The sequence below is a fragment of the Natrix helvetica genome (genome assembly GCF_964273705.1).
Source record: "Natrix helvetica genome assembly, contig: HAP1_SCAFFOLD_144, whole genome shotgun sequence".
Lineage (NCBI taxonomy): Eukaryota > Metazoa > Chordata > Lepidosauria > Squamata > Natricidae > Natrix > Natrix helvetica.
The window spans coordinates 1-11930 of NW_028113619.1; the positions used below are offsets into that span (position 1 = coordinate 1).

At 47.9% G+C, this 11930-nt stretch overlaps 2 protein-coding genes across 2 annotated transcripts; both read left to right on the forward strand.

Moving 5' to 3' along the window:
- Nucleotides 1-8552: 8552 nt before the first annotated feature.
- Nucleotides 8553-9071, forward strand: LOC309382297 (FANCD2 opposite strand protein-like; the record flags this gene model as incomplete). The annotated part of the gene is made up of 1 exon (XM_081971798.1): nt 8553-9071. One exon carries the CDS (start codon nt 8553-8555, stop codon nt 9069-9071), a length of 519 nt encoding a protein of 172 aa, XP_081827924.1.
- A 707-nt stretch (nt 9072-9778) lies between these two features.
- Nucleotides 9779-11595, forward strand: MRPL17 (mitochondrial ribosomal protein L17). Its single transcript, XM_081971800.1, has 3 exons — nt 9779-10811; nt 10931-10999; nt 11101-11595. Exons 1-3 carry the CDS (start codon nt 10281-10283, stop codon nt 11341-11343), a joined length of 843 nt encoding a protein of 280 aa, XP_081827926.1. The 5' UTR covers nt 9779-10280; the 3' UTR covers nt 11344-11595.
- The last annotated feature ends 335 nt before the right edge of the window (nt 11596-11930 follow it).

Consider the following 11930-nt stretch of genomic DNA (forward strand, 5'->3'; position numbering starts at 1 on the left):
TCATCAGCATCTTCAGCGGCAGCCTTGCCCCCTGTGAAAAAAACCGAAGATGGAGCAGATCCATGCAGATGACGTCGCCAAAACATGACTGGAGGAGGAATTCTGGGAGTTGAAGTCCACAAGTCTTCAAGCTGTCAGGTTTGAAGACCCTGGGTTTTTTTTTTCTAAAGGGTTAGTGGTGTCAGGATCTTGCAACTTGACAGCTTTAAGATTTACATGCTTCAATGCCAGAGTTCCTGAGCCAACATGACTGGAGGAGGAATTCTGGGAGTTGAAGTCCACAAGTCTTCAAGCTGTCAGGTTTGAAGACCCCTGGTTTTTTTTTTTCTCTGAAGGGTTAGTGGGGTTAGTGGTGCCAGGATCTTGCAACTTGACAGCTTTAAGACTTACATGCTTCAAATGCCAGAGTTTCTGACCCAACATTTTGGTTGCTAAGCAGGAACGTTCTTTTTTTTTTTTAACAAATTTTATTGGTTTTATTAACATTTATAAGGGAAAAGGTAATGGAAGGGTATACAAATTTTGGCAGTTGCAAAGTGTGGCAGGCGCCCCCTCCCTCCAAACCCATAGTACACATCTGAGTATAAAACATTAATACATAGTCATATATAATCAGCATATTAATTCTATTGGTATTTTCAATCAGTTTATACATTGTAATATATAATCCACATATAATTCCATTACTACTTTCGGTCAGTTTATAACAATGAGATTTTCTTATTCATTTTTGTGATCTGAGCTTTCTTGGTATTGCCCCTTCTCCCCCCGCTGGCAGAGCTCCGGCCCCTCCCGTGTCCTGGATATCCGTTGTAGGATCTTGTTTTTTCTAGGTGTGTTTTGTTTTTTTCCATAAAGGCCTGTGCCTCTATGGGTGTGTTAATTCTAATTCTTGTCTCCTCCCAGAATATCAGCATACCTTCAGGCATCAACCATCTAAACCACACCCCCTTCTGGTATAGTTTATTCGCCAATTGCGAATAATTTTTCCTTTTTTCCCTAATTTTCTTGGGGATCTGCTTCAAGATGGTTATTTCCCTATCGTGGTATGTCAGTGCCTGCCCCCTTTGTACACCCAGAATTTCGTCTCTTGTGCTTTTTCTAAGAAATTTAATATGGACCTCCCTGGGTACATTGTGTGTTCTGGCATAAGCTGAGTTCACTCTGTAGACCAGATCTATCTCCCATTCCATCTGTTGTTTTTCTTTGTGTATATATTCAGCCAAAATATTTGTCATGATGTCCCTTATATTTTTCCCATCTGCTTCTATGACATTTTGAAATCTAAGATAAAAGGACATTCTCTCAAATTCTGTTTTCATTTGCTGGGTATCAAGTTCTTCGTTTCCCTTCTGCACCACTTCTACCCCCCCCCTCACCTCCGCCACCCCACCCTCCACAAGGTACAGTCTCTGTGAGTTCTTATAGATTTGGACTTGGTTCTCTTTAATTTCTTCTTTCATTTCCTTTAATTGTTTCTTAATTTCCTCCTGGCCCTGTATAAGTTGCTGAAACATTTGTTGCAAATCCATCTCTGTACTCTTAGGTTGCATCAGGTCTGTAATCTTTGATTGTGTAGCAGGACTGGATGTTGCAGATGTCGGGGCAGAGGTAGCAAAGCCAGGTTTTCCAGGGGGTGGTCTTTTAGGAGACATAGTTTATAAAATAAAGAGTTCAGTCAGTATGGAGAATGGACAACTGGAGAAGTAGAGCAGCCAGATGAGTCCAGGAGACAGAAGATCCAAGCAGAAGAGAATTTCTCTAGTCAGTCTGGCAATAGAGAAAAATTTTCCCCCCAGAGAGTTCAAAGAATAACAATCCACAAGAGATTCTTCTGGGTGACACGGAGACAAAGACCGGAAGCCTGAATTTTAAAGGTGGAGTCAGGTTTCACAGTTCATGAAGACAACGGAAGTGTGCCATCTTGCCCTGCCAGCTTTGGGCTCAGAGGCATAACAAAGTCTTAAAAGTTCCCAAAGTCCTCAGATCATCAATAAGTTATGGAGCTAGATTCAATAAAAAGTCACTTTAACAAGGGTGTGGCATCATTGGTTGGCTCTCCCCCCTCCTCCTTCCCCTGGGGCTGAGAGCAGAATTGTTCCAAGCCGCTTGTCCAAGGGGGGGGGGGAATCCCCCTCCCTCCAGCCGCGCCTCCAAAGTAATCCGAAAGTAAAAGTTTTAAAATGTTGAAAAGTCCTTCAAGTCAAGAAAGGGAATGAAGGGGGGTAGCGCCTCACCACACCGCCGCTGCTTCCTTCTATTTTTACATTCTCCGATCAGCCTGTTGCGAAGACGCGAAGTGCCCTCCGAAACTGCTCCCCGATGCCTAGAGCGAAGCGGGGGGCCCCCCACCAGCCGCCGCCAATGCAGGGATCCCCCGCGAAGCCGCTCCTCCGGCAGGACGCCTCTCCGGGGCGTCCTGTGCCCCCCAAGAAGTGGGGAAGCCCACCGGGGAGCCGGAGCGGGCAAACGACTTGCCCGTCGCCGTCAGCCGCCGGAACCGGAAGTGAAGCAGGAGCGTTCTTAAGTGATACTATATAACACTTTTAATTAAGCGGGTACCTTGAATAAACATAACTTTTGAGTTTCAAATAATACAGATTTCGTTGTTGTCTTAGATGACACCTGTGAAAAAAATTCAGGTGCTGCTCAGGCATGAAAATGTTCCGCTCAAACACTATACTTTTCTGCTCACACTGAAAAAAAATTAGAGGGAACATTGCTGCCCGTTGGTCCAAAACACACAGTCCACTTGTTCTTGCGTTGTCCCGTGTGTCAACGCTCCAATTAATGCACCCGTGGAAAGCGGAATTCCAAGACGGGTAGATCCTTCGAAAGGTTTATTGGATACGTGAAATTGGTACGAGTGGTGAAAACCGGCTCTGAAAGTTCCTGCCGTTTTCAGCTAATGTCGAGTGAAACTTCCCCGCTTTTCCCCCATTGTCCCATCGAAGTGCCGGGTGTCTGCTTGGTTGCTCCGCTCTGCTTTTTTACTCCGCTTTTGACTATAAAAACCGAGCTATGTATTTCCCACCCCTCCCCGCCCGTTCTTCTGCCCTGTAGCGACCCTGAAGCCTGCGAGGTGGTCTCGGCCAGAATCGCTTCGGGGTTGACGCCGAGCGAGTCCGGTGTAGCCTGCCCCCTGCCTGGCTTCCCAGCCTCCCGGGGACTGCCTGCTGGTCGGATGGATACGTCCTACCACACCTGAAGCTCGTGCTTCTAACCCTCGCGAGCGGGTGGGGTGGAATTTGACAGGTTCGAACCGTGACCCGCCCCTAAACTCCGCCTACCTGTATTTTCTCAGCTGAGTCCCGCGGCAGAGTGGATTGCCGTGCCTCGGCTGTTTTCCTTCCCAAGCAGCTTTCTGAAAGGTAAGTAGATGGCTAAGAGAACATTATGATGAAGGAATGCGAAAATAAATCCTGTTTCAAAAACCCTAAACCGAGTTAAGGCCTAGGATGGCCTGTTATAAATGTTTTCATAATAAAGGATAATAACCTTAAAATGCTGTTAAAAACTTTTTCCTTGGGCGGCTGCTATACTTGCTTCGAACGCAAGGATGGCACCGTTTTCTGTCCCTTAGCTAGCGTTAGCATTTGGGCCGTACTAAACCTTTTTAACTGGGTTTAACGCTTTTGAAGCGGAAGTCTTTCCTCTGTGCCTGTGTTGCCGTTCCTGGTCCTCCCTTTGCGCTATTACTATGGCTTTTAATAATAAAGGTACGTAGTAACGTTTTTTAAATGTTCTTAAAAGGCAGCTGTAACTGCTTAGGCCATAGGATGGTGCTGTTTCTCTCCCTGAAATGGTATAGGGTTTCTGCTAGAGAAAGGGGTTGGACTAGAAGACCACTGAGGTCCCTTTCTGTTGTGTTCCTTAAAAACTGCACCGAATGGAAGCAATGAATTTCACCTTGTTCTTGGCTGTCACCGGTGCCTGTGCAGGTTTTAGCGTAACGTTCTCTTAGCCGTCTACGGTCCCCTCTGACCTATTTCTTACAACGCAAACGTGATTGTTCTGAATAGCGAAAGGTCATCCGACGTCTATTACCTACGAAGATGTATGTGGGCGTTATTTTCTCCTCCTTTCTGAAGCCGATAAATATTGGGCCGTGTGTTTTGTTTGCTAGTCTCCTCTGATGCGTATTGTTTCCGTAATAAAAGCTGTAGTGAAAGTCGCAAGTCTCTGCCTGAGCGCAAATGAAAAAGGAAATGCGAGACGCCCGAGGAACGGCTCCTTAACGTGTTCGCCACTGAAAAAGGGACATCCTGAGGATGGGGAGCCAAATGTTTTTTCAAAACTCAAGCGCCCCAAATATGCATGGAGCTCAGATCCTATTCCCTGAATTTGGGGTAGAAAAAACCTCTACCTTTGCGAAGGGGCTTCTGGCCTACTGAAAACACAAATCGCCGACTAATTTAGGTAAAGCGAAAAGTGCTTTGCTTTTTCATTAAGGGGAGGGAGGGTCAAGTCTTTTCATAGTGTATAGAAACAAAGGATTCGTACGTTTGGTTCCTGTGATACTGGAAAGCAGATGGTAAAACAGCAAAATACGCCGAGGGCCTGCAAAGTTTGATCCCTGCTTCCCAAAGATTTCCTATTCTTAAGAAAGGTCAGGTCTCTTCTTTCAAAGTTAGAACCAAAAGCGTCATCTGGGAAGGATGACTCGGTCTGTGGCTCCCAGGATGTTCTAAAAAGTTTTATAAGACTCTTTGAATTGAGACTGCATTAATAGCTAAACCATGCTGATTCTTGCCCGTTTTATTGCAGGGGCCCTGCGAGGCTATCTTCCGACCCAAGATAACCCTGACCCTGGACCCTGAACCCTTTGACATTTTGACCCGACCTTCGACTTTTGATCCTGACCCTTACCTTTTGACCCCAAGATTAGCGAAAGAATAAGAAAGTGTCTCATCTTAACAAATCGTTGCTTCAGAACAAATAATACAATTCTTAAATGGGATGGATGATCAATGGGACTATGCATAATTGAAAGTAGTGATGTATAAATATAAATAGTTGGGGGGGATTTTTACACTGTAAAAATAATTAGAATGAGATAAGTGATTATATAAAGGTATACTGTTATTAAATAGATAATTAAGAATGCAGGGAATTAGGCTTGCTGAAAGGAAAGAAATTTTAAATTGCAATTGAACATATGATGCAAAATGAAAGTAAGGTTTCATCCAGGGAAATATAATATTCTCCCTTTTCAATATTTCCTAGGATATTTCATTTTTCTAGGAGAGGAATGGGTTTTAACTTCCTACAATACAATAAAACATGAAAGAAGTTTATTTCTCTTGGTGGCTGCTATACCTGCGTGGGATATAATAATAATAATAATAATAATAATAATAATAATAATAATAATAATAATAATAATAAACTTTTATTTCTAGACCGCACCCTTTCCTAGGCAGGACTCGGGGCGGTGTACAGTCATGTTAAAACCATATACAAATACATAGACATGAACGTAGACGTAGACGTAGACATAGACGGAGGAGGTAAAAAATATACTGTACAATTCTTAGTTAAAATACAAATACAATTAAAATTCCCTTAAAAAATTCCCCAATAAAATGTTTGCCAGGAGGTGGAAGATGGAACTATCAATCGGCTAAGCCAGCTAGTCGGAACAGGTGAGTCTTGAGCTTCTGTCGGAAGGAGCGGAGGTCATTAGTAGTTCTAATATCGGGAGGGAGGTCATTCCAGAGGGTTGGGCCCATCACAGAGAAGGCTCTACTCCTAGGCGCCGCCCGCTGGCACTGCTTGGCGGATGGCACCTGGAGGAGTCCCTCTCTGTGAGAGCGGATAGGTCGTAGAGATGTATGAGGTGAGATGCGGTCCCGCAGGTAACTAGGTCCCATGCCATGGAGCGCTTTGAAGATAGTAACCAACACCTTGAAACGCACCCGAAAAACCACAGGCAGCCAGTGCAGCTCGCGCAGGAATGGTGTTATATGGGAGTATCTTGATCCTCCCATGATAACCCGCGCGGCCGCATTCTGAACTAGCTGTAGTCTTCGGGTGCATCTCAAGGGGAGCCCCATGTAGAGAGCATTGCAGTAGTCCAGGCGAGACGTCACCAGCGCATGAGTGACTGTGCGTAGGGCACCCCGATCCAATAGGGGGCGCAATTGACGCACCAGGCGAACCTGGTGGAACGCCCCACTCGCCACGGCTGTCAGATGGTCATCCATCGACAGCCGGGCATCAAGGAGGACGCCCAGATTGCGCGCCCGTTCCACGGGGGGCAGTAATTCGGCCCCTATGGCCAGTGATGGCGTCAACTGGTTAAATCGGGGCGCCGGTAGCCACAGCCACTCAGTCTTGGAAGGGTTGAGTTTAAGTCTGTTGTCCCCCATCCAGACTCGCACGGCTTCCAAACACCGGGACAACATTTCGACGGCCTCGTTGGGGTGGTTTGGGGTGGAAATGTACAGCTGTGTATCATCAGCGTACAGATGGTATCCAACCCCAAAACCACGGATGATCTCACCCAGCGGCTTCATGTATGTGTTGAACAGGAGGGGCGAGAGGACCGAACCCCGGGGCACCCCACAAGTGAGTGGCCTCAGGGTCGACCTCTGCTCCCCTGCCAACACACACTGCGTCCGGTCGGATAGGAGCGGAACCACCGCAAAACGGTGCCCCCCACGCCCATCTCTTCCAGCTGGCGCAATAAGATACCATGGTCGATATACAATAGTAGAACTTTAAAAATTCGGTTTATGGTTTTTGAACCGGGATTATTTCTTCTGTGCCTGTTGTGTAGCTGCTGGGCCTCCCGTTGCGCTTTTAATATTAATACCAAGCTGCCTGCTTTACTTGTTTGGACCACAGGAGGACACTGTTTCCTGTCCTTTAGCGTTGAAGCTATAGTTCGTCTTTTTAACTTGGCTTCAGACTTTTGAAGCAGGATTCCTTCTTCCCTCCGTGTTGCGGCCCCTGGGCCTCCCATTAATGTTGACAATAAAGATACAGAACAATAAACTTAAAATCCGACCGTGCACAGGTCGCTGCGCAAGGAAGTTGGAGGGATGACTGAGAAGTCGGCCATGATGGATAGGTCGTTTTTCCGCAGGCACTGGGGGACGGCCGTAGAGTACGGACAGGAAGTTGGCCGTGCTAGGAAGGTCGTTCGGAGAAGCATGGGCACAGAAGTCGGCAGCCATGCGGGAGAAGGGAAACGGAAGCAGATCGTCCCCTTAAGAGGAGCATAGAGTGGCGGTGCTTTTCCTGCCACTTTACGCTGAGGGGCTTCGTTCCTCGGCCTCCGAGATCCTGGGCGAAACGGGATGGGGGGTTGCCCTTCGTTTTGTTTTCTCCTAAACTTTAAAACAATTATGCTTACAAACATTTTACCTTTTTTTCCCTCTACACTTCGGTAAATCGTCCCTAGCCCTAACACCAACCCTTACCCTCAACCCCCTAAGGCCCTAAACCCCTAGGCTCTAGCCCAGTGGTTTCCAATGTGGGGCCCACGCCCCACAAGGGGGCAATTTGATCTTGAATGGGGGCAATTTGAACCTTGTTTAAACCAAGTTAATGACCTTTTAGGCTTCCTCCGCATGACTAGAGTTCACTTTTTGAGTAAAGTAAGAATTATAGGGGGTGGGGGGATTAGGATTTTAGTGAGGCATAGGTGGGGCATTGTTGCAGTAGTATCTGATCCACCATTAAGGGCTAAACAAAAAACATGTGCTCAGAAGAACTATCTCTGGTAATTTTCCACTACGTGTAGGCCTCTGGAAGGAGGCTGAACCATGTTAGGAGGAAAAACGAAGGGGACAAAAGGATCTCACCACCATAACGCCAGGATGAGCAGCCAGGAAACATGACCAAATATGGTAATGTTAAACCTAGTACAGGAAGCATGACCAAATATGGTAGTAAACCTAGCACAGGAAGCATGACCAAATATGGTAATGTTAAACCTATTACAGGAAGTGTGACCAAATATGGTAGTAAACCTATTACAGGAAGTATGACCAAATATGGTGCTGTTAAACCTATTACAGGAAGTGTGACCAAATATGGTAGTGTTAAACCTATGTATGTACCCTTTACTCCGCCCTTCCTTGTTTGCCAATAAAAGAGGTCCCCAGAGGCAACTCTGGGTGCGGCTTCATCCCGAGGAACCCTGCGTGGTGTGTCTTTACTCTCCATCTCATGAAATCGCCCCCCGGAGAAGGCCTCTGGCCCAACCGGGAAGATTGAGCCCCGGTTTTCCACAGGGCATGGCCAAAAAAAGTTTGGGAACCACTGCTCTAACCTTAAACCCTAAACCCAACCCTAAGCCGTAACCACTCACCCTAACCCTAGACCCTATTTTCAGTCTGTCACCTACCCTCACGTTAGTTTGGTTTCATCATTTACAAGTGCCACTGTGCCATCGGCAGCACAGAACAAAAGCTGACAGGGGGGCTTCCGGAACGTTGAATCAATCAGAAAGTTCTAAGCTGTCCATGTTCAGACAGAGTTGCCAAGGGCACCAAGTAGTACAAAGATGCCACACGGGTAAGGGCTACTCTGTGGCCTTGACCATGGAAGGGGGTTATCAGCTGTGGGCACCCTGGTCTCCACTCGATGAATCTCTGCAGTGGCTGAGGGGCACACTCCCCAGGCCGGGGGCTTCCAAGCCTCTCTTCCGAGGACGTAGCCCAGCTGCTGCAGATTTAGAAGTGCAGCTTTGTTTCCAGGGCCTCAGCCTGGTCCTGGAGCCTCATGTGAAGATGGGAGCAGGACAGCCGCCGGGAGCAGCTGGGGAGACAAGAGGGCACAATGGGTCAGTGCGTAAACCCCAGGCTGTGCGTCTCACAGGGATCGATTCGGTGTTTGGACACCTTGTGACAGTACAGCCCCCTCGCTGGAGTGGCTCACTCAGGATATCTGAGCATTCAGCCTTCCGTCAAGTCTTAAGCGCTCACCAGCGCTGGCCCCGAGGGCTCCGGGAGCCCCAAGTGCGCATGGCCATGGCTATATGTCGGCAAATGCTGCGTGCCATGCTTCTGCTTTACGCTGCCTACAAGAGGTGTGCCTTCGCATTGCAACATTCCCACTGAGGGCCCAAGGAAGCCAACCCTTGCTGCGACCAAGGGAATCTCCTTCCCTCCATTACATCCTCTTTGCGATCTATCTGCTTCCTACTCTCGAGGAATCTATTCCGATCGGCTAAACATCTCCTGCTGATGGGGGGAGACCTAGAGAACATCTATATCTGAATTGTAATTTGCCAATGTAATCGTTCATCATCATTATACATGAAAGAAACATTTCAAGTAAACCGTATCATTGAAGGAGATATTTCTGAAACTGCAACAAAGTTTTGCATATCTCCTTTCGGAAACACCAGTCACACATTTGCACATGGTGAAGAACAGTCACTCAGCAAACTGAGATCACTGGACTTCTAGATGGGATGGACATGAGGTTCAAGAACATTTATAACACTAGAAAGAATATTAAAGCAAATTTCAACATAAAAACCATTAAGGTACTAAAGAACGAGACTGAGAAATAAATCTATTTAAAATCCATTAATTTGCCAGGATTAGAGACTAAAAGGGAATAGTATGGATGTATGAGAGTATTCTAAAAGAAGCTGTATCAATTGCTAAATAAAATGATTATCTCAACCACATTTGAAAATATTGTTTGGGATTTATTTTAGAACATCACACTTTCTAAACTGAAACAATGTTTACTGGATTAGTACGGTATGGTCAGTAAATAAGCCTGAGGCAGTGATTTAAACAAATGTTATATACTTTTTTCCAACAGACTATGAAGATGCTTAAACAGACAAGATTCAGAGAGGTTAAAGAAGCCCAAATGCTCAGCCTCCCCCACCCCCTCAATTGGTGTGAGTACCTGGCCTTTATGAACAGCTCCAATTTAAGAATAGATCAATGTATCTGAAACACCAATACTCAGCAGGTACCAGCAATGAAATGTGAGCGGCTTACATTATTTTAAAATAAACATTTTAAATGTTATTTATTATAACGCTTCTGCCACTTTTAAATACACATTTTTTTAAAAACAGAACATCAACACTGAGAAATAAAAACCTTTATCCCATTTGTAAAATATTTTGTTGCTTTTAATATTATGCCAAAGTTTTCAGTTTCTGCATGAAATTGTAATAGAATCCCTTCTTGTTATTCTAAGACGAAAAACGGGTCGTTGAGATTTCTGTGGATTTTAGTTCCTCCCGAGGGAAACAGGCTTCGTTCGGAACAGGCCGCAAAGACCGGGGCGTTCGGAGGCAAATGCAGGGGTCCCTCTGGGAGGCTCACAAACCTGTCCGCTCCGCCTTAAAGGCCAGCAGCCGCCAGGCCGCCACCGCCGGAGCCCGGTTCAAAACCTCCCCGGGGCTCGGGGCCAGCGGTCCTCGGTCAGAGCGTCTTCCCGAAACCGCTCCGGACGGGACGGGAAAACCCCCTCCTCCACTCCCGGGCCGGGCCGGGCCGCCGTTCTTGCCGGGAGACGCCCGGACCTTCTGGGAGGGGCGGGAAAGGCGGAGTCTTTCTCACGCTCCGCCCCTTCCCCGGTTCCTCGGCTACCCCGCTCTCGCCCCGCCTCCGCCCCCCCTGCGCGCGGCGTCTTCGGGCGTCCCAGAGGCGGCCATGAGGCTGACGGCGGCGCTGGGCATCTCCCACGGGCGGCTGCGGCGGCGTCTAGGCTTCGGGCCGCGCTCGCGCCTCGACCTGCTGCGGAACCTAGTCACGGCCCTGGTGCGCCATGAGAGGATCGAGACCACGCGCGCCCGCGCCGACGAGATGCGCTTCTACGCCGAGCACGTGAGTGCGGGGGAGGGAGAAAGGGTTGGGGGGGAGGGGGCGTCCCTGCGACACCCCCCTTCCTTCCTTCCTTCCTCCCTCACCCGCCCCCTCCCCCCCGGTGTCGTTTCTCCCCGCAGCTGATCGAGCACGCCAAGCGCGGCGACGCCGACCCGCAAACCATGCGCCTGGCCGACTTCTGGCTGACGGTAAGCGCTGGGGGGCTGGAGGAGGACGGGGGGGGGAATCCCGAGGGGGTGGGCGAAGAGTCTAGACTGAGCGCTGCCGCCGCCGCCCCTCCCCCTTGCAGGAGAAGGACCTGGTGCCGAAGCTCTTCCAGGTGCTGGTGCCCCGTTTCGCCTCCCTCCAGGGCGGCTACACGCGGATGGTGCGGATCCCCAAGAACGGCGACCAGGACCGGGCCGAGAGGGCGGTGATCGAGTACAAAGGCAACCCGCTGCCCCCGCTGCCGCTGCCGCGCCGTGACGGCGAGAAGACGCTGGTCAACCAGCTGCTGAAGGGCTACCGGGAGGAGCTGGGCTCGGCCGTCTGACGGAGGACCCTTCGGAGGGAGAAGCAGCAACAAAGGAAGGCGAAACCAAAAGAAAAAGAAAAAAAAACTTCCCACTTGGTCTCCAGCAAATCGCTGTAAGGATTCCACCACCGCCGTCTCTTCAAATAGAGCCCCCCCCTTCCTTCCATGCTTCAGCCCGTTGCCTGTAAGCCCATTACTAAGTCTCCCTATTGGTCAGCAAAATTCCAGTAAGAATGACCAGAAATAAAAACCTAAGTAGTATAAACTGTATCTGTTACATCCCATTTTAATCCATTTTAAAACTCCTGGTTTTGGAGATTAAATGTCCATTTCCATCCCTAACAAACACGGAATTTTTCCTAGCTCATCTGTTTCTCATTGCAGATTTTTACTTGGATGCCATCAAATCTTGGTAATTCATACCTTTGGTAGTGAAGCTATCCCGGGGTTCTTTGTCACCCCCCTGAGAAAGTCAATTTTGAAGAAAAATCAATTCAAAGAATTAAATTTTCCTACAATCTCTAACATCCCCCTTGTATTTTGTGTTCCAAATATATTTAATATTTTCAATTCCCCATCCAATTTTTTCAGATTAATATAATACA

Coding starts and splice junctions, on each gene's coding strand:
- MRPL17 (XM_081971800.1), top strand. CDS start 10,281: ATGCAGGGGTCCCTCTGGGAGGCTCACAAACCTGTCCGCTCCGCCTTA. Junction 10,812..10,930: donor TGCGCTTCTACGCCGAGCAC/GTGAGTGCGGGG, acceptor TTCTCCCCGCAG/CTGATCGAGCACGCCAAGCG. Junction 11,000..11,100: donor TGGCCGACTTCTGGCTGACG/GTAAGCGCTGGG, acceptor TCCCCCTTGCAG/GAGAAGGACCTGGTGCCGAA.